Genomic DNA, 22761 nt, shown 5'->3' with positions numbered 1-22761 from the left:
GTGGGGACTTGATTGTTTGTTAGGTAAGATTGCAAGAATCAATACTTTAGGTACTGACATCATATACTAATCATAGTTTGCGGACTGCTGCCTATTTTATCAAATCCAATACAAAGCACCAGTAAAATAACACTTGTTGCCTTGAAAACCTTCAACTTGAAGACTCGCAGACAGAGCACTGCCATATCTCTTTCCCCGGCTCTCTGGCACCAGTCTTCTTCTCCGGTAACAACTCTTTTTTTTTCCTTTTGACTTTCCTATTCATTGATCTTCATCATTTGTATTGTATATTGATTGTTTTTTGCATGATTCTTGTTCTTAATCATTATGGTTATTTCTTTTGATTGTTAGTCCTGATTATCACTTTAAAGATTCTTAATTTGACATGGATTTTTGTGGGTTTTGATCATTTTATGCAGTTGTTTGTTAACACAACATAAAGATATAGGCTTAATGAGATGATGAATTATGGGGTTTCTTATGGTTATAATAATGGAGGTGGATCATCATCTTCCTCTTCAAATTTATCAGCTTCAGCCCCACCTTTCACTGTTGACAGGTCTGCAGCAAAATCCCTTTTGGATTTAACTGAAACCACTTATCCTGTTAGCTTGAATCCCTCCTTACACAATTGGGTTACCTCCAACTCTCACATTCCCAATTCAAGACCTGATCTCTTTCCCATTCCAAACCTGGAATTTGATTCCGTGCCTTCCCCACCTGCATTTGGATACTCCTCGCCTACCCAGATGCCATCTATGAGCCACCCTCTTGTTTCGGCTTCCACTGATGCTGTTTTGTATGTTCAAGGTAATCCTAGCATTGTTGAAGCTGAACCATATTATCCGTCATCGTATGTTTCACCTGCAATTGCTAGTGATGGTTCCTTGAAGATCCCCAACCAATCTGGTTATGAATTATTGTCTACCTCTCATGTTGGAACATCTAATGGATCCTCTCGTGATGATTATAGTCAAAGCTTGGTAGTTTTAGAGCATCCTGCACAGTGGAGTGGCTTGTGGGAGGGAGTTACTGATTGGCATCAGAGCAAAAAAATGCAACTTGATGGAGGTTTTTCTGCGAAGGAGAATTTTATTAATCAAGGTATCCTTGTCTTATTATTACTGTTATTATTGAGAATTCAAAAAATTACTTTGTACCTTGCATTTTGTTCTTGTCTATTCATACTCATTATTGATTTTGTCATCTTTATAAATTACTGTGCTTATTATTTGTCATACCATATACCTTGGATATTTATTTTCCTGTAGTTGCATCTCCACATTAGAATGAGTGCTATTCTGAAGTCTTTATCCATAGTCTAGCACAGCATACGCTCTATATTAAGCTGTAATTGTTCTGTTTCATGCCATTTGGTTATTGTTTCCATGCCCATTGAGAAAGTATAAGAAAGATGAACATAATACGAAAATGTGATTTTCTCTCAAATTCGTACTCATTAGTGAGATGCATTTTGTCATGTTTTCTCTTTCACTGCGGAGTAATTTTATTCACATCTCTCTTCTTTGTATCTATTCTTCTAAACTGTTTTCTAAAGGCACTCTTGCTCTGCTGGGCAAGTGGTAGGCGTCTACATATAAGCCTCTTTGTAACTTATCCATTCCTTATTGAAGAGTCCTTTTGATACCGAGGGATGTAGATAACACTGTCATAATTTTTAATATATCAGATATAAGGTTTGGAATATATTCCTTTTACTCAGCCATAATCTGTATCCTTGGGGTTACTTTTTGCCCTTATGTCATTGGAAGTCTTTAAGGAGATTCTTCTTTACCATCTACCAGAGCCATCCTTAATTATGAGTAATTATATCTTAATCGAATGATTTTGGCTCTAATTGCACAACAAGTTCAGTTTTTGAAGTATGCACCCAGCAGAAAACAAATGGTAAGATAAGCATTTTTAGCTAGGATAGTTACCAGTTATCTAGCATTTCCTTAATTGCTTCTACTTGCAGGGTTTTCTGCATTCAAGGATATCAGCAAATGTGAAGAAACTTCCCTTGGAATCAACGTGGTTGGTAGGCAAACGCACACTGAGTCTGCAAGCACAGGACAGATGGATTATAAAGCTTTCCTTGGTGAAAAACCCAAGTTCATGCCTGCGGGTTATTCAACACCATCACCTTTGGTGTTTCCTTCAGTAGCACCACAAGCTTATCCTCAGGTACCATCCTCAAATGTAGTCAATTCTCCGATTAATCAAATGCCAGATGTCATTTTATATGGAAAATCCTCAAGGAAGCGTGATGCTAGTCCAAATGATAGTATGCCAGTGACAAAGCCTTCACCTGTGGTTGTTGTTAGATCCCCAGGGCAAGATACATATTCATTTAAAAATATGAACACTGGTTGCGATGGTGATGAGAAGGGCAATAATTCCTCTTCTGTGCAAGAGCCTAATCCATTTATTAGCTCTGAAGGAAAAGTTTTCTATGATTCTAGCCAAATTAATTTTCATCTGAAACAAAATGATGATTACTTGGCAGAAATTTCCTCTAAAAACAATGAGTTGCCAAGCAACAAAAATATTTCTGTGGATTTCTTCGATCAACTTTTCAAAGCAAAAATGGACAATAAAGTTCTTCGTAGAAATCTAGATTTCTTCAATTTGGCTATGGATGGTCATGAAGCCATTGGTTCTGTAGAGAATACTTCTGAAAGTTTAGATCATTACAACCCTGCTGTGGACTCACCATGCTGGAAAGGTGCTCCAGTTTCTCATCTATCTGCATTTGAAATTTCTGAGGTTGTGGACCCACTAATTCCAAAAAAGGTAGAAGCTTGCAATGGCTTGAGTCCTCAGGGCCCTCAAATCTTCCCTTCCGCTACTAATGATGCTGTAAAAGCCTGCCCTGAAAAACAAAGTAATATCTCTGTGCCCCTCAATCATGAGAGTCTGGAACATCAACAAGTCTCTTTGTTTAAGAGGCCTTTAGATGCTAAAGTGTTATTTAGAGAAGAAATTGATGATGCTGGGAAGTATGGACCCTACCAAAGGATACCAAGCTATTGTCATGAAGCTCAAATTTCTGATGTCATTGATGATGAAACTAGGAAAGAAAGTATCCTTTCTGATTTTAACTCCCTGCACACTGAGCAGCGAAGTCTTGAAGACGGTGAATGGCCATCAAAGAAAAATTCTTATGTTGCAGATGTTAGGAGGAAAATCAATGATGACCCTGATGATTGTTCATCTCACGTACCATTCCATGCTATAGAACAGGTCTTATGTTCGCCACCTTCATCAGAACATGCTCCTGCTCAGCACACCCAATCACAGGGTGAAGAATCATTGTCAAAGATGCATGCACGGACACTTGTTGATACAATGCACAACCTCGCAGAATTGCTCCTATTTTACTCTTCGAATGACACTTGTGAGCTGAAGGATGAAGACTTTGATGTTCTTAAAGATGTGATCAACAATCTTGATATCTGTATATCGAAGAATTTGGAAAGGAAGATTTCAACACAAGAATCATTGATTCCTCAGCAAGCCACTTCTCAATTTCATGGAAAGTTATCTGATCTTTACAAGGTATTTCATTATTTTGTTTAATTCATGCAACAACTTAGGTTTTTATAGAACTGGAAGAAGCTATGGGCTCGGAAAAGGTATGAATTGAAGGCACTGCTTGGTGCAATGGTGAAACTTTAAAATCCAGTTTCCATCACACACAAACATTGACCTCTCATTGGTGGGTGATGTATGGATATCAGCTGATTTTCGTAGTGGCAAGATCATTCGATGGTCCAATCCCTCACCTTTCACTTCTGGTATTGAATCTGTGATGTCCATTCAAAAAAACTAAACCAATAGGCATTATCTATGTGATAATCTTATGCCCTCATCAATCTTGCTTGTCCATGTTTTGATGTTTTATCACTACACTGAATAATGTAATTTTAGGTTGTAAATGTGAATTGACCTTGAGTATGTTGAAATTGTTATATTTCAGGGCCAACTTGAGTTTCAGCATTTTGAGGATGAGGAGGAGCATAAAATTGCGTCTGATAAGAGAAAGGAGAAACTGTCGAATTGGGCTTCCACAAGGTGTGCTGCAGATACAGTCAAAGATGATAACATGACACAGGTATTCTTTTGTTGCTGTCACATCTATTTTATAGAAATTCTAATCTTAAAATGATTTCTGCTATGAAGGATGAAAAAGAGTAAAAGAAAACTAAAACTTTTTGGTACAAAAACGTGATTTGCAGGCTATAAAGAAGGTTCTTGCCAAGAATTTTCCGATCGAAGAAGAATCCGAGTCTCAAATTCTTCTGTATAGGAATCTATGGCTTGAAGCAGAAGCTTCATTGTGCTCTGTTAATTATATGGCTCGCTTTAATCGAATGAAGATTGAGATGGAAAAAGGCCACTCACAAAAAGCAAACGGTAAACCTATCACCTATTTCTGATTGTCACTTTAATTTATTCAATAAAAAGACACGTGCTTACTAAAATCTTGTGTGTTTTCTACTTAGATTTTTCTTCTGCTGCCCCTGTTGTACCAGAAAAATCTATGGTCTTGGAGAATCTTTCAAGGCCCAAGGTTTCATCTGACATATTGCCTGCTGATGATAAGGGCAGCCCTGTCCAAGATGTTTCTTTTCTAGATTCATCTATCTTAAGCAGAAACAGCCATTCAGATGATGTCATGGCCAGATTTCATATCTTAAAAAGCCGAGTTGATGACTCAAATTCTATGAGTACTTCAGCTGTGGAGAAATTATCAAGTTCCAAGGTTTCTCCTGATCTGAACCTGGTTGACAAATTGGCATGTGACACGAAAGATAGCACTAAGCCCAATGTATCCATCCAGGATTCTCACATGTCGGGAACAAGCAGTAATGCTGATGATGTTAGCAGCCATGCAGATGATGTTATAGCTAGATTTCATATCTTAAAATGCCGGGTTGACAACTCTAGTTCTGGGAATACCTCAGCTATGGAGAAATTGTCAAGTTCTAAGGTTTCTCCTGATCTGAACAAGGTTGACAAAATGGTATATGACACAAAAGATAGTACTAAGCCCCATATAACCATCCAGGATTCCCCCATGGCAGGAAGGAGCAGCCATGCAGATGATGTCATGGCCAGATTTCGTACTTTAGAAGGCCGGGTTGACAACTGTAATTCTGTGAATATATCAGCCATGGAGAAATTGCCAAGTTCCAAGGTTTCTTCTAATCTGAGCAATGTTGGTAAATTGACTGTCGAAGCAAAAGATAGCACAAAGCCAGATATAACCAAGCAGGATTCTCCTTTGCCAAGCACATCAAGTCATGCAGAAGATATTGAAGCTGCTATTATGGCCAGATTGCTTATCTTGAAACACAGAGATGGCTGTTCAAGTTCCTTGGAAATGGAAGAGCATCAGCCAGAGAGCATTGATAATGGGTACACCAGTCTGAGAAGGGATGTTCCAATGGGTAAAGGTGGATTGAAAGACAGCATTTTGGATGTAAATATGGAACCTGTCATCCGAAATTATCCTGCTGACTCTGCTGAAGACAAATCAACTGTGAAAGAATTCCGGTTATTTGTCAATGATGATGCCAAGACCCAATCTAGCCTCACCAATAGGTTTGGAGACCAACCTCATGCTGGTTGGTATGATAGCTGTTCATCAGACTGGGAACATGTATTGAAGGAGGAGATTGTAGGGCAGGGTTATTTATGAACAAGTTGGATGCTCAATGTTTCCTCATCTGCAAATAATATCCTCTCTGTTTTCCAATAACATATATATGGTGTGACCAGACATTTTTACATTGGCTTTGCTTTAATGAGAGTTTGATGGCTCTTTGATCGTATGAAAAGTTTATGGACTTTGAATTTTGTAAATGTATGTGTGCCTTTTTTCCAGTTTCATCTTCTAATTTACCTTGAACATCTAAGTTTAGTTTTTGCCTGGTTGCAGACTGAGATTTCTCAGCTGGTAAGTGGTATGACGTTTGATCCAGTAGTGAGTGCAGATGGAAGGGTATTCAGTTTCATCTTGAGTGCATAAATCCTTTGAACAAATCGCTCAATTACTTAGACAACAGAGGGACTAATTCAGGGGACCCCCCTATAATTTACCATCAATTTCCTTTTCCTATTCTAAAATCCAAATCGACTGTTCAAGTTTGATTTTGTCAGAAATTTAGAACACTACCAGGTCTGTATCGCTGGAACTTCATCAAAACTGTTATGGATTGCTCATGGAGTTTGACTACTGTTTACAGAATGCCAATTGCATCCAAATTCTGTCAAATATCATTGTTTTTGTACCGATTTAGAACTGGTCAGGACTCATGGCCCCTTCTTGCACGCAAAGAAATCATAAAGTAGATTATAGAGGAAGTTCTTATCTCCTCCAAGTTACTCACACATGGACAATCTTAATTAACTGTATGATTATGATATGATATTTTATCTAATCTTTAACCACTCTTGCTGAATTCGCTCTTCTTGCTCTCAAGTCAAACCAGATTGATTTCTTTACGATTATAATGACAGAGCAATTGTTGCATGTGGATTGTATTATAATGGGAATCATATCCGATTCCACATGTCATGAAACTGACTCCACTTGTCTTTTCTTGTACTTTTGGAAGAGTATCATAATCTATTGCTGATCATGTAACAGGAAATTCCAGCCTAGCTAGTGCCTTCTCATCTGGCACCGAAAATTGCATAGGACATTTTATTGGATGGAATAATTCGTCATGCATCAATATAAAATGTTACGATGCCTAATTTCTTCAACTATATATAGACGTAGTTTTATGCATAGATCATTGATAGATATAGTTCGAGCTAGCTAGGGCGATATAAACATCACATAATGAGTTCCAAGAAGCTAAGTCGGCCATGTCTAGTTTGCTGGGTTGTTGTTTTCCTGTTCTGTAATCAAAGTGTTCATTCTCAGCTTGAAGTAGGGTTTTATAGAAGTTCATGCAAGATGGCTGAGTTCATTGTCAAAAGTGCAGTTAGAGATGGTTTCAATAAGGATAGAGGAGTGGCTGCTGGTCTTGTTAGAATGCACTTTCATGATTGTTTCGTTAGGGTAAGTATGTGTGTGTGTGTGTGTGTGTGTGTGTAGAGAGAGACAGAGATGTGAACAAGTAAACATAATCTCTTCTTCTTTACTTCAAAGAAGCAAAAAGAGGAACCTTGGAAGTATTTCAAAGGAAAAAAATTAACTAAGTTCATATCACTATAGCGCGTGGGTTTTAGATCTAATTCATGACAGTGCTTGATTAGACACTAACTTGGTTACCCTTTTGGTCATTTAGGGCTGTGATGCATCTGTGCTCCTTGACTCCACTACCTCAAACAAAGCAGAAAAAGACTCTCCTGCCAACAACCCTAGTCTGCGAGGCTTTGAAGTCATTGACAATGCAAAGGCTAGACTAGAGACCGAATGCAAGGGAATTGTCTCATGTGCTGATATTCTCGCATTTGCAGCAAGAGATAGCATTGAGATAGTAAGAAGAATTGTTTATGAAGTGTTAAACGCGCATGCTTCAGCATGCATGTATATATATAACCCTTAATTCTTTGTGCAGACTGGAGGTTTTGGCTATGATGTTCCTGCGGGAAGAAGAGATGGCACAGTTTCACTAGCTTCAGAGGTCTTAACAAACTTACCTCCCCCCACATTCAATGTCGACCAACTCACTCAAAATTTTGCAAACAAGGGTTTCTCACAAGAAGAAATGGTTACCCTCTCTGGTACTTTACCTATATTTACTATATCCTGTCAAAACAAGATTAATTCTTACCAAATTAAATCTCGACACTGCTGAATGATCATAATAAACTCTGTGATGATATACATCCAGGAGGACACACCATCGGTCGATCACATTGCACTTCCTTCAGCAACAGATTATACAACTTCAATGGAACAACGAGCCAGGACCCAATCTTAGATGCTACGTATGCAACAAGTTTGAAGCAGATGTGTCCGCAAGGCAGTACAGATCCTAGCCTGGTGGTGCCAATGAACCCTGGTAGTCCAGCCACTACTGATGCAGGCTACTATCTCGATATCTTAGCAAACCGAGGCTTGTTCACATCAGACCAAACTCTCTTGACAAATGCAGCAACTGCAACTCAAGTGAATATTAATGCAAGAAATTCCATGCTTTGGAAGAGAAAGTTTGCAGCTGCCATGCAGAAGATGGGCAAACTTGATGTCTTGACCGGGAATGCGGGAGAGATTCGGGCTGATTGTAGGGTCATCAACAGTTAGCTAGCCAGAGTTGGGAGCTGAATTATTGATCTGCTTTCAAGCTTAAAGTCAATGGGATACTTTTTAAATAAAATAATAAATAAATAAAATAATATATGTTTCCAGTGCTTAATGTTATGATTCTCAAAAGCTCAAATTAATGACACTCATCTCCTACTTGAAGGTATCTACGTACGTTCGAGCAATTTTTCCTTTACAATCGAAAAAAATAAAATTCATATAGTTTTGATTCTTATATTATTTTTATTAAATTTGCTATTCTAAAAATAATAAAACTAATGGATGGTTAATTAATATTCTCAAAGAATTAATAAGATTCCGATCCCATTAATTAATTAATTAAAAAAAGGATTAAGCTTGCTTGTACGTAGTGATATATGTTCTTTGACTTGGATATTGATCGGTGCATGCATGTATAATGCATGATTTATTTTCTAATTAGCTATAAAAAGATCTCCTAATTCATTGTAGACTTGTCCTTCCAAGCCTAAGGTAAATATTATTGCTTACAAATTAAAGCTATTTTTGGTTTAGAAACTACTCTCCGTTGCATGTCTATTTATTTATTAGTGTTTTTAAAAAAAAATTTAATGATTTTAATGTGTTGATATTAAAATAAAAAAAATTAAAAAAAAATTATTTTAATATTTTTTACAAAAAAAAAAACTCCAAAATTGCATTACATAACAAACCCACACTAATCAAGACAAGATTACCCCTTAATTACAAAACAAATTTGGATGGAAACACTTCTTTTGTTGCTATATAACACACACACACACACACATATATATAATTAATAATTTCACATCATTGATGGGGCAGTACGTACAATCTAATAAAGCAATCACAGGACAAGAATCTCAAACAGGATTATATGTCTTTAATAATGCTGATATATATCTTTAATCAAGTCACTCATATATAGTTTTGACAGCCGTGGGACTAATTCAGGGCCCTTTTTTTTACTTTTTTATGTCGGTAGCCCTAATTATTGCAGGAAAATTCAAGATGTGGAATCTTTGTGGGCAGCGTGCTTGTTTGAAAGTTTGGTATTTAACGTCCTTTTATACAACTTTTTGGTTTTAGAATTAATTAAGGAAGGAAATTTCAAAAACATTTGGTTATTGTCTCCAAAACAAAAATTATGGAGACAATGTGTGTCTATTTCTACTCCGCACACCGATAAACCTTTCAAGAATGGTTGTCTCAGCTGACATGAGTTTTTGTTCTTGAAAATACGCTTTTTAGAAAGAGAGGAGACCCTCATGCTATATAAACAGCTGAAATTCTTGTCTCTCAGAGATGGCAACACCATTATAGACTAAATTTTATCCTTGAAAAATCACCTCCTAGAAAGAGATGAGATTTTCATACTATATAGATGACTAAAATCCTTGTTTTCTAGTTTAATATCCTTGAAGAAAGCCAGATATGATATTATACAAATTAATCTCCTTGAATTAGGTGACTTTATTAATCTCGAACACCAAGTCTCAAATTTGGTTTGGAGTGTCGGCTTCCATGCAAACAATGATCGCAAGTGGCATTAGGTAGGTTCACGTTTTATTACTTTTCCTGCCTCATCCATCTCCAGAAAGAGTTATGGAGAGTACTGAGAAACATGTTTTTTCTATCTCGAGATAGTATTGTAATCAAATCGTTATCTAATTTTGACTAAGTTGGCATCCAAAGCTTACATCTTATTATTATTATTTATAGAATGCTCATACATAGACAAATGAGGGGGGAATCACCTCGCACAAGTGGGTTTAATAGGACAAATTAAGACATGCTCATACATAGACTCTTGCTGAATTTTCCTCCCTCAGTACTGTAGCTGAATTTATCCCACTCAATTAGTCAAAATCATTAGGTTTCTTTGTCTGATTGCCTGATAATTCTTTTGCATGATGCTGAATTGAAATCCAATCATATATGATTCCAAATGCCATGAAAACGATTCAACTTGTCCTTTCTTCTATTTCCGGACAACAGACATTACTTACTCGACGCTGGCCATTCAAGAATAAGCATATATATTAATTGCAGTCCAGTAGTGGCTTCTCAACTTGCACCAAACATTATTCCACATTCAAGTGTTTGAAAGTGGAACAGCGTTTCCTTTCTTCAACTATAAATAGGTATAGCTTTCAAGTAAACAATTCAGGTTCGAGGATATAGCTAGTGTAAAGTTGTGGGGATAATGATGATGAGTTCCAAGAAGCTAACTCAGCTATCTGTCATTTGTTGGGTGGCTGTTTTGTTTTGTCAAAGTGTCCAATCTCAGCTTCAAGTAGGGTTTTATAGAAATTCATGCAGGAGGGCTGAGTTGATTGTTAGAAATGCTGTTAGAGATGGTATCAACAAGGATAGAGGTGTAGCTGCTGGCCTTGTGAGAATGCACTTTCATGACTGTTTTGTTAGGGTACGTAAGCATAAGCTAGCTAGCACACACTCGAGAAAAGTTATTTTCTAGCCAAAAAAACACATGACAGACACATTTAAATTAATCATAACATGATCCAAAAAGCTTAAAGTAATTATTAACATGTTTTTGCAACGGCAACCCTAGGTTGCCTTAATCGGTGTAAGCATGTAAACTTTTTTGCTTGTTCGAAGGTTATTAACCTGGTTAGATGTGTTTCTTTCTTTTTTACTAATGTAGGGTTGTGAAGGTTCTGTGCTTCTCGACTCCACCTCATCAAACACAGCAGAAAAGGACTCTCCTGCCAACAACCCTAGTCTGCGTGGTTATGAAGTCGTCGACGATGCAAGGGCTAAACTAGAAGCCGAATGTCGAGGAGTCGTTTCATGTGCTGATATTCTGGCATTTGCAGCAAGGGATAGCTTTGATTTAGTAAGTAGAAACGTTAATTAATTTGGCTTAGCATTTGTGGATTGTTTAGGAAACTGAAGTGGTATGTGACATGCTTCAACCTTGAACCCTTTCATTATTCGTGCAGACTGGAGGGATTAGCTATGATGTTCCGGCTGGAAGAAGAGATGGCACAGTTTCGCTAGTCGCAGAGACTTCAGACTTACCTCCTCCCACCTTAAATGTTGATCAACTCACTCAAAACTTTGCAAAGAAGGGTTTATCACAAGAAGAAATGGTCACACTATCCGGTAGTATAATTAATTAACCTCGAATCAATCTCACTCTTCTAAGACAAGATCATTAACAACTTACTAATTACTGCATGTTAACAGGAGGACATACCATCGGTCGTTCACATTGCACTTCCTTCAGAGATAGATTATACAACTTCAGTGGAACAAATAGCCAAGACCCAAGCTTGGATGCCACATATGCAGCCAGTTTGAAGCAGAAGTGCCCACAAGCTAGTACAGATACTAACTTGGTGGTGCCAATGGACACTATTACTCCAACCATTAGTGATGTAAGTTACTACAGAGATATCCTAGCAAACCGAGGCTTGTTCACATCAGATCAAACTCTCTTGTCAAACACAGCAACAGCAAGTCAAGTGAATTCGAATTCGAGGAGTCCCTTAGGCTGGAAGAGAAAGTTTGCTGCAGCAATGGTAAAAATGGGCCAAATTGAAGTTTTGACTGGTAACACAGGAGAGATTAGGGCAAACTGTAGGGTGATCAACAGCTAAAGTTAGGAGGTGAATTGTTGGACTACTCATTGAAGCTTGAAGACTTCAAGTCAATTGGCAATTATAGCAAATGCTATATACTTCGTCACATGAAGCCTTTACATCTTAATTATTTACTAGTATTCTGTAATAATTGAGTCAACAAATGATCAGTATACTGTAAGAGGTTTCCAAAATAAAATGTGATGAAGTTATTAGACATTTTTTTTTTTTATTTGCATCCCTATTTAAAAACTATATAAAACCCTAAATAATATAAAATAAACTTCCTATAATGCAATTCACGCTACATGAAGCCCAATTTTCATGAAACGGACTTCCACTTGCCTTCTCAATGATATCTTGCAATGAATGAACGATACATTTGAGATACTGATCAGTAAAATGTTTTTTCATCTATAATTAGACAAGATCACCATGTACATGGCTTAATTTCACGTTTTTGTCAGAAATTGTGACGAAATATGATTTCCATGAAGCAAATTTAATTTTTGTACAGTATGCAGCTGGGCTCTTGTCTTTCTTTGTCAAGATATTCGTTCTCAGCTTCTACACGGATTTTATATAAATTCTTGTAGGATGGTTGAGTACATTGAGCTCATGATACAAAAAGCTCAATATTCGTATGCTGACATACTCGCATTTGCAGCAAGGGATAGTATGCTATAGTAAGTAGGCTTGCTCTGGTTAGCGTCTACGGTATCAGTTTTGCTAACATACTTCAACACGTTTAAATTCTTTGTGCAGACTGGAGGGCCTTGCTGTGATGTTCCTCCAGAGCAGAAGCTTTTATCTTGGTATAATTTACTGAGCTCCAGTGGCTCGTGTAATGTTAATAATCAGATACTCTATAGCATATATGCATAGTGGAATATGGCACGATTGGAAGAAGTAAAATGGAAAATAAGGTTTAGACACATGAATGAGCATTTGGTGATAAGAGTTACAGTGTCTGGAAGAATGATGTTTTGGACAAGTGCCAAGACACTTGTACATTGGGCAAGGTTTTGACAGAGGATTTTCTAAACTAATTATTATTGTTGATTATATCAATCTGCACGTCTAACAAATAAGAGATCTTACTACCAAAACAAAAAGCCTGCATAATGACCGCAATAATCTCAAATTTGACACAATGGATAATTCTCCTGGGAGATGGCGAGCCAATCTGACTACCATTAATTAAATGTTCTGAGAGCTCATAAACTGAAAATAAGAGAGTAACCAGGTAGCCAGCCTAAGTAGTAAGCTCCATGATAGCGCTGACAATGTCCCCATTGTTTGTCTGGAGAGCCTTGACAGCCTTGGTCCTAGAAACCCCAGCCTGTGTCATAACCAGATCAATGTCCCTAGGCTCCACCCCAGTATCATCGACTTCTTCCTCTTCTTCCTCTGGTGGTGCTGAAGCAGCTGCAGTAGAAGCATCTGATTTTGGTAACATAGATGACATGTCTGGCATCCTAAACTGCTGAGCAGCCTGTGTCTGCAGCTGAGAGCTCAAATCCTCTATCTTAGCCTCTCCGAATATGACATAAGTCTCAGAATTTGGGCTCTTGAAGACATCTGGCTTTGAGATAAAAAAGAGTATCTGAAAGGCCAAAGAAAAAAAAATTGGTTACTCGCACAAAATCACATAGGCAGCCAAAGTTCAAGAACAAAAGTAATAGTAGTAGTAGTAATAGTATTAACAATAAAGCAAGATAATACATTTTTGGTCCTCTTGATAGTGACCCTGCTAACACCAGTAACAGGTTTCATGCCAAGCTTCAACATTGCCTTGCGACTCTTCTTTTCACTTCTGCTCTGCTTTGAACTCCCATTAGCACCTGCATCTCACAGCACTCCTATCATTAACTTTAACAGAACAATGCCATCTATTTAAAACAAAAACAACATTCACGAAACCAAACCGATATTTAAAATGAACCTTAGGATAAAAAGGCTAAGACTATATGAGATCAAACTCATAAGCTATCGTTTAAAATCAGACAAAATGGATCTGTAATGCAACTAGATAAACAAAACACTTTAATTAAGAAAAGACACTAATAACATGAAAAGATGGAAACTTTAAGGATTGTTACCCCAGGAAAAGCATTATAACTTGACAAGCAAATACTCTCACGTATTGGGCCACAAAGATATCTTCCATCATATTTCAAAAGTCGATTTTCTCACATACGAAATAAGTAATTGAAAGAAACTCAATACACTTCCAATTCTCATAAACCAAAAGCATGTAAGCATTAGACACTAAACCATTTATTTGCTACAGTCACCTCACAAACCAAATAAACAGAAAAATTCTTTTTTTTTCCTCAAACAATGAATCGTCAAACAAAGAATTGAATCAAAGACACAACATTTGCAGAGAAAAAAAAAGTAAACTCACTAAAGCAACTTGAAGACTGAAAACAAAAATTCAAGAAAGAAAACCCAGATTCACAAATCAATAATAATTACTTGCGGGAAAAAAACGTATCAAATGAAATATAAAACAAGAACCCAATAAGAGAAATGAGAAAAGGAAGTACCGGGGGTGTCATCATCATCGTCCTCGTCCTCATCATCCTCGTCTTCATCCTCATCGTCCTTCTCATCTTCTTTCACGTCCTCCACAACAGGCTCATCCTCGTTCTGCTTTTGAATATACAAACAGAATAAACTAACAAATACTAGACAATTAACTATCAAGATTAAAGACATAAGCAAAAGAAAACCTGAGGAGGCTTCTTTTGCAGAGTCTCTTCCACAGTTGACTTCACCTCCTCGGTGGTGGAGAAGGCGGCGGGTTCAGCCTCAACGACGGGACCGGGTGACATGGTTTTGGCTGCTGCTGCTAGTTTACTTGTGTTTTGGGATAACGAGAGAGAGAGAGAGAGAGAGAGAGACAGAGAGAGTGAAGAGTAAGGAAGGTAGGGATATAGAGGTCTCTTCCTATGGGCTAAAGAGAAATGGACCTTTTCTTTTGGCCCATTTTTAAATTAATTTGTCACAACAAGAAGAGAAATTTTGTGAAAATAAAAATTTATATATATTTCTTAGAGAAATTAGATAATGATGCTTTTTATGATGATGCTTTTGATGTTTTTATGAGGTATTGAGTTTAAATTGTTTTTTATTTAAAAATATATTAAAATAATATTTTTTTTATTTTTAAAAAATTATTTTTGACATTAACACATTAAAACGATCTAAAAACATAATATATATATATATTTTATATAAAAAAATTGAATTTTAAAAAAATAAACCAAGTTCCAAACATTGTTTTAATAGAAATTAAGCCATGGTTGAGGACTTGAAATCACCTACATGAGTCCGACACATATTAATACCAAGTGGGTTTGTGTTTGACAAGATCAGCAGTTTCTTACCGCTTCATGACCTTTCGAACAACTCAAAAACCTCCACCTTTCATATAGTTAACTTTTTATTCTCAATTATGTTTTAATTCTAAAAGATTTTAAGTCTTAACTTCTTAATATTCATTTACTTTTAAGTTTTCAGGATAGCTTAAGAACTCAGATGCATTTCTATCTTTAAAATGAATAGAAAATGTTGACTATACTGAGATTCATATGCAGAGCACATGACAATGTTGGTGGGCGCAAAATGAACATCATATGACTAACACGGTGGAGTCACTTCATTACAAGAGCTTCATAAATTTGGTTCCATGCTAACTAGTTCAGCACTGCCATGATCAGTTGGAACCAGCCATTTCCAGACCATGAAGGGTAGGAGTAAGACGTTTGCTGCTAGCATAGGATACTTCCTGTGGTGTCTCACATTCCAGAAAAAAAGGGTAATATAAACTACAATAATAACCATGTCCAAACAAATGTCATATAGTCCTAGAGGTGAAGTATCCAAGGTAAAAATTGCAGAGAAAAATATAATGGACAGGCTTTTGTGTACCAAATTGACAGAAGCGATAAGATGATGATTATATCTCAAGTCAAGTTGCAGCTGCAACAAACTATGCATGAAAAGATGCAGATGCAACAACAGATTGAAGTGGATGGTGTTGAAGGAAAACAATTACCCCGTTGACACAGGTATTATAGACCGATATCAATTTTCCTAACTAATGCGATGAATGAACAGCAGAGAATAAATGGCAACCGAATCAGTCAAATGCAGCTTACATGATAAATGGATTTCACTGGTAAAATTTTGTTGGCTGTCTTCTGTTCCCAGATACCAGACGCTCAATAATTTACCATCCCATTTCAACAATGCAAAACACAGATTTCAGTTATTTCAGTCTTGCCATTCAGCACTTGTTCATCATTCAATTTTACTAAACACTGCTAACCTAACCAGCGATGCCATGAGGTCCAAGGTTTCAAAGAAAGGCATGAATTACTCAATCTCTCACCATCCAAACATCCTCAAGGCCAAGTTCCACAACAGATATTCTGAACAACAAAATATATCAACTACCCCCCTATAAAACAAAGAAAGCCTAATTCCCACTAGTTCACACGGAAACATGATTCAGCAAAGGCTTCAAAAAGTAAAATGAAGGTTTACCATATCATACAAATTTGGCAATCAGCGCATTCAAGAATCAAGAAGAGCAAGAAGACAAACATGAATAATCCATAAAAAAAATAGCTTCAGTTTCTGCAAAAGGAGCTCAAAACAATATGAGAAACTGAAAAGGTTCCAATTAAGTACTATGATGCACTCTCTCTAAACACGAGTAAGGGTTAAGGCAATTTAGAGAAAAGTTAAGACAATCACAGAATGAATTTAGAATAGCATATGGCCTATGACCACTTCGTTACCACCCTCTAGCAAAAAATTACAGACAATAGTATCACATTTGCATCTTTAAATTACGGCATTCAACATACTGCCAACTAACACCTAGCAGCAACACGTCAAATTCTAAGCATGAATTTGACTAATTGACATCAAAAGGATCAGATTTTACAATGTAAGTGTCAGATACCACTAGCAAAACCAGAAAGCCTATGACTTTGGAAGTTTGATCTCTTCCTTTCTCTTCAACCTCCTTTGTTCCTTCCAATCACCAACTTTCTCTGAAGCACTGCAATGAGCTGATTTAGAATCCTTCCAGTCCTTACATGGAGCAGCACAATCACAAACATAGCAATAACACTGCAATCAAATCAAATCAGCATAATTAAAAACTAACAAAAACGAAACACAATCCTCATTAATAATTTACCAGTTCACAATAGCTCTCATGTGGGGTTTTATCAAATGGGTATTTAGTACAAAGATGCCTTGAGTGTGGATAATCTCTACAAGCCACCTATACAGCAAAAAAAGAAAAATCCAATAAAGATCAAAACTTTATAACCTATCAACAACAAAAAAAGCAAAACCCTATATCCTACTTAGCCAAAAATAAAATAAAGAATAAAAAAAGACCTGGCCTTTTTCAGCAACAACAGAGAGGTCATCGACACCACCACCATCATCAGTGAAGGAGGAGACAGAGAGAGTGGAGATACGATGAAGAGAAGTGTCAATATCAGAAGGGTCGAAATCAAGGATAAAGCAATCCTCAATCTCATCAAACTTTCTAATGTTTTCCGTGTTTGTTTTCTTCAAACAAAATATGGGTCTGATGGGAGTCCCATCTGGAGACGGTGAAGATGTTATCTCAATTACGGCTGATTAATCTTTAACCTCCATGATTGTCTATTTGCCTTCCAGGACAATAATCAATACACTGGTAGTCTGGTACAACACCGAGCAAGTTTTAATCCAGAGCACGCAGACTCAAATTTCAAAAACTAGAATATTGTACGAAAAGAGACCGTTGCTTTTCAAAGAAGGCGCGTATTGCCATAGAAGTTTTTGTTGGGCTGAGGAAGTATTTGTTGTTGAGATTTAAGGCCTAATCTATTACAAAGTTAAGTCCAAAACAAAACAAAATCCTGGCTCGCATGGAACATAATTTTCGACAGAAAATGTTTTCGTGACATTGCAATATTGTAGCCCATCATTTTATGGGGCAAAATAGCCAAGTTCTTTCCTAATTCTATAGATGGTGAGCCCCTGCGCTTTGATGGCCGAGAGGCCCGAGACACATAGGATGAATCTATGCACTCGTACGTCGAGAGGACACTATACGCAGAAATTATTTCCTCCAATGTATAAACTTCATCTGTTCAACATGCAACCCATGCACTATACAATTATTTAAATCTCACTTTTACGTAAGAAAAAAGAAGAAGAAAGAATACAACTTTTGATGTATTGATATAACTCCATGAGACTACATATGCCACCACTCTTCTCTCTCTTTTTAACGATGAGAGATTGGTCAGATCGAGGGTGAAGGGCTACCCAAACTCTCGTGGGGGCTAAGTTAGAAATGTCATGGGACTTTAGGAATGAATATTTGAAAAATCTTCAAGGATTGGGGGGAAAGGGCTGGTAGTAACTCTCAAGGGATTAATATGAAAATAAGGCTAACTTTCTAGACAAGAAGTGAATTTTTAAGAATCTTGGAGGGTCATGCACGGAGTCATAATTGAGTTATGTGGATTGTCGTGCAGGGGTACTTATGGGTGAATAAGTTTGTATCGAGTGTGTGGTGACCATCATGCTACCCAAGGTCTATGATATCCGCAGAAGCATGCAGGCAGCTTGGCGTGACATAAGCTTTGCTAATTACCTTTTAATCACTACTTCATCACAAAACCTGTTATTAGAGCTTGAAATGCGCACCTAAGACCATAATTTATTGCATCTCATAATTAAAGCAAAACCTACCAAATATGATGCGAAGTTGTTCAAGTCCTTCTACAAAGTCAACTTCGTACCTTGGGACAACACACCCTCGATAGAAGGTAATAATTAAACCATTATCTCTCTCGATCTTAGAATATTAGACATATATGCAGGGGGTTGGCGTGCTTCCATTAATCTTGTAAAATAAGTGATTAGAACAGAGCTACATGCTGGGGTGTTATACGATATAAATGTAGAATAAGTGACAGAAATCTCCACTTGTCATATGAATTCTTCTAGGTTTTGGATTAACAAAATATGGAAGCAGCTTGTTTGTTTAATTACCTCAAGCGGTACGTGCGTGGAGCTAGCTAGCTAGCATGATCTTAATTATTGAATGTATGTGGTAGGTAGGTTTTCGATTGATTGATAGCAACCTTGTTCTTAAGAAAATATTGTAATGAGAATCCTTAGGAATTATAATATACTGCCATGTTGTTCTGACAAATAACAACATGGCTGGCGTTTGATAGAGATGCAAAGAGCGACGACCTTATTTTAAAACATTTAATTACTTTGATGATCACCATATCAAATAGCCTCCCGACCTAACCTTTTTTATACTTATACTTGGTCAAGATGATGCCACGATCGAAGACGACGACTACTACTATAATAAGAATAAGAATAGGAATAAGGATGAGGAGGAGGAGGCACTGTGCCATTTTAGGCAGAGGTTGCTTAAGGGCAATGACAAGAGAGTAGGCACCAACTACAAGGTGGTTGAGTAGTACTTCCCCACTTCACCATATATATATACTGTACACCCCTGTCCTAGCGTTCCCATACCCTCCCAAAGCATTTCTTCTCTTCTCTTACACCTTCTTCAACCCTCTGTTCCCTTAAAAGAATCGATCAATCTTGATCACGATGGGTTCAACAGGTGAAACTCAGATGTCTCCAGCTCAGATATTAGATGAAGAAGCGAATTTTGCCATGCAACTGATCAGTTCTTCAGTGCTACCTATGGTCCTCAAAACAGCCATTGAACTTGACCTTCTTGAAATCATGGCTAAAGCTGGCCCTGGTGCTCTCTTGTCCCCATCCGATATAGCTTCTCATCTCCCTACCAAAAACCCTGATGCACCTGTCATGTTAGATCGTATCTTGCGCCTTCTGGCTAGTTACTCCATTCTTATTTGCTCTCTAAGAGATCTTCCTGATGGGAAAGTTGAGAGACTCTATGGTCTTGCTTCTGTTTGTAAGTTCTTGACCAAGAATGAAGATGGTGTCTCTGTTAGCCCTCTCTGTCTCATGAACCAGGACAAGGTCCTCATGGAAAGTTGGTAAGTATTCTATCTCTCGGTGCCATTTGGTATTGCCGCGCTTTTTAAATTTTTTACTTTTTGCTTGGAAAACATTATTTTTTATTCATTTTCAAAAAAAATAAAATTAAAATGCAATCTTCACCGCATTCTTCAAGAGGTCTTAATCTTTACCCCCCTTTACCGATCGAAAGAATTATACTGAATTTGATTTTAAAATTTAATTACAAGTTTAGGCTATCATTAATGCTACTCCACCATCTTAATTATTAATATCACACATACCAGCAATGAGGCTTGTGGCCAGCGGCAGAGGCAAGGTTTCTTGCTTCTGTCATCTGGGTTCGAGCCTCAGTGTGCATTCTTGTTATTCCCGTGATATCTTACCTGTCTACTGGGCTTGCAAGGTGTTCAGTGGATCCGGGAATTAGTTGTGATGCGCGTAAGCTGACCCGGATATCCCAGGTTACCAAAAAAAAAATATCACACCTACCATAGAATAATTAAATAATTGAATTAATTAAATGATTCATCATTGTTTAGGTAGATTGTGCTTCTTAGAACTTGTTTGGCAGTGTGGTTGCGGATGTTTTTCAAATAACTTTCCGTGCCAAAATGCATGTCAATGATGTTTTTTCATTTTTTAAAAATTATTTTTGACATCAGCACATCAAAACGATCTAAAACATACAAACAATATTAAATTTTAACAAAAAAAAAATTTCTAATTTTTTGAGAACGCAGGTTGATACGCGTTCCCAAACGTGCTCTAAGAAGATAATGTGACTTGGTTCTGCTAGTGCTACAGGTATCATTTGAAAGACGCGATTCTTGAAGGAGGAATTCCATTTAACAAGGCCTATGGAATGACTGCATTTGAATATCATGGCACGGATCCAAGATTCAACAAGGTTTTCAACAAGGGAATGTCTGACCATTCTAAAATTGCCATGAAGAAGATTCTTGAGACCTACAAAGGCTTTGAAGGCCTCGCATCCTTGGTGGATGTTGGTGGCGGGACTGGTGCTGTGCTTAGCACAATCGTCTCCAAGTACCCTTCAATTAAGGGCATCAACTTTGATTTGCCTCATGTCATTGCGGATGCCCCAGCTTTCCCTGGTATATACTCACATTGTCTCATGTCTAATGCCAACACTTAGATTATCTTGGTGGATGGCCAGTACCGGGTGTAGTAATGCATGCATGCATGCGCCACTTGCCTGTAATTGCTTAATTATGAGTTCTGATTGAGATCATGTATAATGGGTGCAGGTGTGGAGAATGTTGGTGGTGACATGTTTGTTAGTGTGCCCAAAGCAGATGCTGTTTTCATGAAGGTGAGCTTTTTTATTTATTTATTGAAACCACTATGAAGTCACCTTCCTCATTCCATTCCATGCCATGGTGTTTTAGTTGGATCTAATCTAATCTAATCTAATCTAATCACGGGCTAACAACCGCGTGGTTGACTGTACACACAAACAAACAGACCCTACATTCATGATCCACTGTCATGAAGCTCTTCGTTCGTCGAATTTAACAAGTTTCTAGTCTATAAAATGTCTAGAATGAGCTGGGTAATTAGACAAGAGTCTTTCAATCTCAGTAAAATACTGAATTTATTATTTTAACTAATCCATATATGCGCGTTGAGTACTTGTGTTATTGATGGGGGTGGTGCTTATATGCTCTCACAGTGGATATGTCATGATTGGAGCGATGAACACTGCTTAAGATTCTTGAAGAACTGCTATGATGCGCTGCCGGAAAACGGGAAAGTGATCCTTGTTGAATGCATTCTCCCTGTGGCTCCTGACACAAGTCTTGCCACCAAGGGAGTCATGCACGTTGATGCCATAATGCTGGCACATAACCCCGGAGGAAAAGAGAGGACCGAAAAGGAATTTGAGGGCTTGGCCAGGGGAGCTGGCTTCAAGGGTTTCGAAGTGATGTGCTGTGCATTCAATACGTACGTGATTGAATTCCGCAAGCAGGCCTAAGGCTCAAAAGTCCAAGTTATTTTGAGTTCCATAAAAGAGAGTTGTTGTCTGCCTGCTGGCTTTGAAAGGTGTGATTGCTTGTTATCTCTTATGAAACAAATAAGATCGTGTCCTGTCTGCTTCTTGTTTCAAATTACCTCCATAGCTCTAAGATCTCTCTTGTTCATGCAATGATGAAGAAGATTTCTTATAGAGGTTGTAGTGAAAAAGAAAGCAACTCGTCTTTTATCTTGCAAGATCATGATGAATATTGTTCTTAACAAGAAGCATTTCTTTTTTTCTTTTTCTTTTTTTCTGGGCCCTTAATTTATGACTACTTCTTGATCTTATGCCAGCCTTTTCATATTGATATTATATGTTTGTATTCAATTAGAAATTAAAACACGGAGCAGTTACTCTTTCTTGCTTATTAAAATAAATAATAATTAAAAAATAAAGTGACGCTGACTTCCAAACAAATCAGATCGATCTTTGTTTATTCGAATAACGACAACTTGTCTGCATGTTTATTTATTTCTTCTTCAACACAAATTAAAGATGCTCAATTTCTCATCCGAGCCATTATGTGAAAAGGTTTTTCTTCTAGGCTTTGTAACCAACAATAAAGATAAAAAGGAATGCTTTATGGCCTGTTATATATATTATTTAATCCCAGATCCTGTAATTTCATTATTATACCGTGCCTAAAGAGTTAGAACGACTATTTTGCCCCTAATCAATATGAAGACGAAGGCCGCGCTACCCCAACCCCAATAGTGTTTTTTTCTTTCTTTCTTGGTAACAGTTGTACAGTAAAGATGAAATCATTGTTCATTCAGCAT

General features: G+C 37.3%; 5 protein-coding genes and 1 pseudogene across 9 annotated transcripts; 4 read left to right on the top strand and 2 right to left on the bottom strand.

The window, feature by feature from the left end:
* On the top strand, positions 1-5871 carry LOC7464495 (uncharacterized). 3 transcript variants are annotated; one of them, XM_002321914.4, is made up of 6 exons: positions 1-225; positions 420-1104; positions 1979-3561; positions 3983-4117; positions 4242-4419; positions 4539-5871. In XM_002321914.4, exons 2-6 carry the CDS (start codon positions 459-461, stop codon positions 5705-5707), a joined length of 3711 nt encoding a protein of 1236 aa, XP_002321950.2. In that variant the 5' UTR covers positions 1-225; positions 420-458; the 3' UTR covers positions 5708-5871. The 3 variants fall into 3 exon arrangements, with proteins under 3 accessions (XP_002321950.2, XP_024442738.1, XP_024442739.1); XM_024586970.2 differs by having other exon boundaries at positions 5-225; positions 4509-5871; XM_024586971.2 differs by lacking the exons at positions 1-225; positions 420-1104 and adding an exon at positions 1183-1908 and having other exon boundaries at positions 4509-5871.
* A 918-nt stretch (positions 5872-6789) lies between these two features.
* Positions 6790-8435, top strand: LOC18105479 (peroxidase 5). Its single transcript, XM_006374020.3, has 4 exons — positions 6790-7078; positions 7308-7499; positions 7581-7746; positions 7857-8435. The coding sequence occupies exons 1-4, from the start codon at positions 6857-6859 to the stop codon at positions 8267-8269; spliced, it is 993 nt and encodes a 330-aa protein (XP_006374082.1). The 5' UTR covers positions 6790-6856; the 3' UTR covers positions 8270-8435.
* Positions 8436-10326: 1891 nt separating this feature from the next.
* Positions 10327-12096, top strand: LOC7464478 (peroxidase 5). Its single transcript, XM_052447287.1, has 4 exons — positions 10327-10697; positions 10938-11129; positions 11236-11398; positions 11483-12096. The coding sequence occupies exons 1-4, from the start codon at positions 10476-10478 to the stop codon at positions 11893-11895; spliced, it is 990 nt and encodes a 329-aa protein (XP_052303247.1). The 5' UTR covers positions 10327-10475; the 3' UTR covers positions 11896-12096.
* Positions 12097-12913: 817 nt separating this feature from the next.
* Positions 12914-14817, bottom strand: LOC7464477 (nascent polypeptide-associated complex subunit alpha-like protein 2). 3 transcript variants are annotated; one of them, XM_006374019.3, is made up of 4 exons: positions 14616-14817; positions 14430-14532; positions 13603-13721; positions 12914-13483 (listed from the first exon to the last, which is right to left on the bottom strand). In XM_006374019.3, exons 1-4 carry the CDS (start codon positions 14715-14717, stop codon positions 13133-13135), a joined length of 675 nt encoding a protein of 224 aa, XP_006374081.1. In that variant the 5' UTR covers positions 14718-14817; the 3' UTR covers positions 12914-13132. The 3 variants fall into 3 exon arrangements, with proteins under 3 accessions (XP_006374081.1, XP_024442710.1, XP_002321358.1); XM_024586942.2 differs by having other exon boundaries at positions 14661-14807; XM_002321322.4 differs by having other exon boundaries at positions 14430-14535; positions 14616-14797.
* Positions 14818-16549: 1732 nt separating this feature from the next.
* Positions 16550-17911, bottom strand: LOC7464494 (RPM1 interacting protein 13-like; annotated as a pseudogene).
* A 1417-nt stretch (positions 17912-19328) lies between these two features.
* On the top strand, positions 19329-22206 carry LOC7464476 (caffeic acid 3-O-methyltransferase 3). Its single transcript, XM_002321912.4, has 4 exons — positions 19329-19961; positions 20749-21059; positions 21213-21277; positions 21638-22206. The coding sequence occupies exons 1-4, from the start codon at positions 19546-19548 to the stop codon at positions 21938-21940; spliced, it is 1095 nt and encodes a 364-aa protein (XP_002321948.1). The 5' UTR covers positions 19329-19545; the 3' UTR covers positions 21941-22206.
* Positions 22207-22761: the final 555 nt, after the last annotated feature.

Source organism: Populus trichocarpa, chromosome 15 (assembly GCF_000002775.5).
Source record: "Populus trichocarpa isolate Nisqually-1 chromosome 15, P.trichocarpa_v4.1, whole genome shotgun sequence".
NCBI lineage: Eukaryota > Viridiplantae > Streptophyta > Magnoliopsida > Malpighiales > Salicaceae > Populus > Populus trichocarpa.
Note: the sequence above shows the minus strand (reverse complement) of the source record. Positions and strands in the feature narration are given on the sequence as shown.

Excerpts from the sequence above, each read along its gene's own strand:
- LOC7464477 (XM_002321322.4), bottom strand. The coding sequence starts at position 14,717 with ATGTCACCCGGTCCCGTCGTTGAGGCTGAACCCGCCGCCTTCTCCACC. Across the intron at positions 13,722-14,429 it reads CGATGATGATGACACCCCCG|GTGCTAATGGGAGTTCAAAG; the intron begins GTACTTCCTTTT and ends TGTGAGATGCAG. Across the intron at positions 13,484-13,602 it reads CTATCAAGAGGACCAAAAAT|ATACTCTTTTTTATCTCAAA; the intron begins GTATTATCTTGC and ends TTGGCCTTTCAG.
- LOC7464476 (XM_002321912.4), top strand. The coding sequence starts at position 19,546 with ATGGGTTCAACAGGTGAAACTCAGATGTCTCCAGCTCAGATATTAGAT. Across the intron at positions 21,060-21,212 it reads GGATGCCCCAGCTTTCCCTG|GTGTGGAGAATGTTGGTGGT; the intron begins GTATATACTCAC and ends TAATGGGTGCAG. Across the intron at positions 21,278-21,637 it reads CAGATGCTGTTTTCATGAAG|TGGATATGTCATGATTGGAG; the intron begins GTGAGCTTTTTT and ends ATGCTCTCACAG.
- LOC7464478 (XM_052447287.1), top strand. The coding sequence starts at position 10,476 with ATGATGATGAGTTCCAAGAAGCTAACTCAGCTATCTGTCATTTGTTGG. Across the intron at positions 10,698-10,937 it reads TTCATGACTGTTTTGTTAGG|GGTTGTGAAGGTTCTGTGCT; the intron begins GTACGTAAGCAT and ends TTACTAATGTAG. Across the intron at positions 11,399-11,482 it reads AGAAATGGTCACACTATCCG|GAGGACATACCATCGGTCGT; the intron begins GTAGTATAATTA and ends GCATGTTAACAG.
- LOC18105479 (XM_006374020.3), top strand. The coding sequence starts at position 6,857 with ATGAGTTCCAAGAAGCTAAGTCGGCCATGTCTAGTTTGCTGGGTTGTT. Across the intron at positions 7,500-7,580 it reads CAAGAGATAGCATTGAGATA|ACTGGAGGTTTTGGCTATGA; the intron begins GTAAGAAGAATT and ends TTCTTTGTGCAG. Across the intron at positions 7,747-7,856 it reads AGAAATGGTTACCCTCTCTG|GAGGACACACCATCGGTCGA; the intron begins GTACTTTACCTA and ends ATATACATCCAG.
- LOC7464495 (XM_024586970.2), top strand. The coding sequence starts at position 459 with ATGATGAATTATGGGGTTTCTTATGGTTATAATAATGGAGGTGGATCA. Across the intron at positions 1,105-1,978 it reads GGAGAATTTTATTAATCAAG|GGTTTTCTGCATTCAAGGAT; the intron begins GTATCCTTGTCT and ends TTCTACTTGCAG. Across the intron at positions 4,420-4,508 it reads CCACTCACAAAAAGCAAACG|ATTTTTCTTCTGCTGCCCCT; the intron begins GTAAACCTATCA and ends TTTTCTACTTAG.